The 4,014-nt window shown below is 40.5% G+C and overlaps 1 protein-coding gene across 1 annotated transcript; it reads left to right on the top strand.

Moving 5' to 3' along the window:
* Window positions 1–861: 861 nt before the first annotated feature.
* LOC124920952 (extensin-2-like) lies at window positions 862–3,810 on the top strand. The gene is made up of 2 exons (XM_047461544.1): window positions 862–2,128; window positions 2,504–3,810. Exons 1-2 carry the CDS (start codon window positions 883–885, stop codon window positions 3,778–3,780), a joined length of 2,523 nt encoding a protein of 840 aa, XP_047317500.1. The 5' UTR covers window positions 862–882; the 3' UTR covers window positions 3,781–3,810.
* The last annotated feature ends 204 nt before the right edge of the window (window positions 3,811–4,014 follow it).

Below are 4,014 nucleotides of genomic sequence, written 5' to 3'. Positions count from 1 at the left end.
TACATTATAATTTAGTCATCTTAATCATTGTTTTGGCAAAAAGAAGCACCCCATGAAATCATAATTAATTTATTTGATGGTTTCCCTAATATATTTCTTAAGAGGATGGGTATATATATATATATATATATATATATATATATATATATATATATATATATACATAAATATGAGGTATAATTTGACTTTGCTACCATCCAAATGAGAAAGATAATTGGTTAGAGATAAGACTAAATTGTTTAGAATTCTCAATAATGGATTGAAGTCATACCTTAACCGAAGACATTAGATGATTTGTATTTCTTTCATAACCTTAAATATATGAAATAGAAAAGCCTAGAAACTTCCACTTATTGCTTTCACATGGAATATGTTATGATTAAGAAATTACACTTGCCTAATAATGTGATGTAACATTTTCAATACAACAACTACATATCTACTACATTCTCTAGCTAGTGTGATTATACTTGCCTAATTTTATTTATCCGTACAGATATGCAAGAGAAGTGGGATTTATTAAAGAATAGAATAGGTTTGATGAAACTTATTAATTGGATTTAATATTATCGATTAAGTTGAAAATGGTAGCAGGTGACTTATTCTCTTATGAACATCTACCGACTAAAAAATTTATATGAATTCAATTGGGGAATCAATTTCAATCGTTATTTTAATGCCTTTGAGGAAGGAACATTATTGTTATTTCCAGCTGGAGAGCCATCACATTTACACATTATTAATCAAACTAATTAAAACAAAGACTTAAACACTCCTTACTAGCTTCCTATAAAAACCTACTTGATCACATCCTTTTCTCCCAAGTCATAACTCACTATCTCTCTTTTAGAGTACAAGATAGAGAGCTCTCTATCCACCACCATGAGAGCTCAAGGTGGCGGCCGTCTCCGGCCACATTTGCTTCTCGCTATGGCTTTAGCGACGCTTTTAAATACTTCGGTTTCTGCCGACCCTTACGTCTACGCTTCTCCACCTCCCCCTTACGAGTATAAGTCGCCTCCCCCACCATCCCCATCTCCACCATCACCTTATTATTATAAATCCCCTCCTCCACCTTCTCCATCGCCACTTCCTCCATATTATTACAAATCTCCACCACCTCCTTCCCCATCTCCTCCTCCACCCTACTCCTACAACTCTCCACCACCGCCGTCTCCTTCACCTCCTCCACCTTACTACTACAAATCACCTCCTCCACCTTCTCCATCACCACCTCCTCCATACTATTACAAATCTCCACCGCCTCCTTCCCCGTCTCCTCCTCCACCTTACTACTACAAGTCTCCTCCACCGCCTTCACCTTCCCCTCCTCCACCTTACTACTACAAGTCTCCTCCACCGCCTTCAACTTCCCCTCCTCCACCTTACTACTACAAATCTCCACCTCCTCCTTCCCCGTCTCCACCTCCACCATACTATTATAAATCTCCGCCACCACCATCTCCGTCTCCTCCTCCACCGTACTATTACAAATCTCCACCTCCTCCTTCCCCGTCTCCACCTCCACCATACTATTATAAATCTCCGCCACCACCATCTCCGTCTCCTCCTCCACCGTACTATTACAAATCTCCACCTCCACCTTCACCATCTCCACCTCCTCCGTACTACTACAAGTCCCCACCTCCACCTTCACCATCTCCTCCTCCTACATACTACTACAAGTCCCCTCCTCCACCTTCACCCTCTCCTCCTCCTCCATACTACTACAAGTCCCCTCCTCCACCTTCACCATCTCCTCCTCCTCCATACTACTACAAGTCCTCTCCTCCTCCGTCACCATCTCCTCCACCACCATATTACTACAAATCCCCGCCTCCTCCATCCCCATCTCTAGCAAAACCTTACATTTACAAATCTCCACCTCCTCCATATAAATCTCCACCAAAGCCTTACTATTACAACTCTCCACCCCCACCATCTCCAACCTACCTTTATAAATCACCACCTCCTCCTTCGTACTATTACAAGTCTCCACCACCCACTTCTTACTATCCTCCTCACTCTTACCGTCCTATGGTCGTAAAAGTTGTTGGAAAAGTTTACTGTTATAAATGCTATGATTGGACATACCCAAAGAAATCTCATGACAAGAAACATCTCAAAGGTAACCATATTGTTATTTACATCATTTATCATGTGACAAACACTTCGCTTGTTATTTTTCTATTAATTTACTATTTGATACTTGTTGTTTTACAAAATAATTTATTTTGTATAGTTCTTAATACATTAATATCTCATATTTTTATAAAGGATTAATTATATGTTATTAATTAATAGTAAATAAAAGAGTTAATTGTTTTCTGGTTTATCTTTTTGTTTTCTTAAAATGTAATATTTAGTTCTTTAGAAAATTTATTTTAAAAAACTAAGTCACAATAATTTTATAACAAATAGCTAGTTTGATCTATACATTTGCTATGTTTATTTTGTTAAAGAATTTTTTTTTTTAACAATATTATTCGTTGTTTATGAACAGGTGCTAAAGTAGAAGTGACATGTACAGTTGGTAAAAAAGAAATTTTGGCCTATGGTACAACTAAGATAAATGGAAAGTTTGCAGTCACGCTTGATGGCTTTGATTACAAGAAATATGGAGTTGAGGCATGCAAAGCCAAGCTCCATGCACCACCTAAAGGTTCGACATGTAATGTCCCGACAAACCTCCATTGGGGAATTAAGGGTGCCAAGTTAAAGGTGAAGTCCAAGACTGAATATGAAGTTGTTCTCTCTGCCGAGCCTTTTGCCTATGCCCCAAAGACTCCTTCGAAAGAGTGTGAGAAGCCTAAGCCAAAGCCTACTCCTTCACCATATTATTACAAATCGCCTCCTCCCCCTCCCCCAGTCTACTACTATAAATCACCACCACCTCCTCCAACTTATGCATTTAAATCACCTCCACCATACTACTACATGTCACCACCACCACCATCCCCATCTCCTCCACCACCGTCACCAAATCCTCCACCACCATCTCCATCTCCTCCACCACCGTACTATTACAAGTCTCCTCCACCACCATCACCATCTGCACCACCACCTTATTACTATAAATCACCTCCACCACCTTTACTGTCACCTCCACCACCTTACTTTTACAAATCTCCTCCACCACCATTCTCATCTCCACCCCCACCATACTACTATAAATCACCTCCGCCACCATCCCCATCTCCTCCGCCACCATACTACTACAAGTCTCCACCACCACCATCCCCATCTCCTCCGCCACCATACTACTACAAGTCTCCACCACCACCATCACCATCTCCTCCACCACCTTACTATTACAAGTCACCTCCTCCACATTTTCCGTCTCCTCCCCCACCTTACTATTACAAGTCACCTCCTCCCCCATCCCCGTCTCCTCCACCACCGTACTACTACAAATCTCCACCACCTCCATCCCCATCTCCTCCACCTCCTTACTATTACAAATCTCCACCACCACCATCCCCATCTCCTCCTCCACCATACTACTACAAGTCACCACCACCACCATCCCCATCTCCTCCACCTCCTTACTATTATAAGTCTCCACCACCACCATCCCCATCTCCTCCACCTACTTACTACTACAAGTCTCCACCACCTCCATCCCCATCTCCTCCACCACCATACTACTACAAGTCTCCACCACCACCATCACCATCTCCTCCACCTCCTTACTACTACAAGTCTCCACCCCCTCTATCACCATCACCACCTCCCTCATATTACTATTCCTCTCCACCACCACCACCAATTCATTACTAAATATAGATAGTTCAGTCTATTTTCACCCCATTTCAAGTAAGTAGTTTAACCTATTTATATTATATAGTACTTGATCATATATATACAATATGCTTATAAATTATGTTTATTTATGCAGCTTTTGATTACAAAACAATAAATAAAGAAGTCTTCATAAAGTTAATGCTCAGATATCTTGCTGCAATCAAAATAGATCTATTCAATAAGGTCATTAATTATTTATTTGTCAAACTT

Source organism: Impatiens glandulifera, chromosome 1, assembly GCF_907164915.1.
Source record: "Impatiens glandulifera chromosome 1, dImpGla2.1, whole genome shotgun sequence".
NCBI lineage: Eukaryota > Viridiplantae > Streptophyta > Magnoliopsida > Ericales > Balsaminaceae > Impatiens > Impatiens glandulifera.
This window is presented reverse-complemented; position numbering and strand designations above follow the sequence as displayed.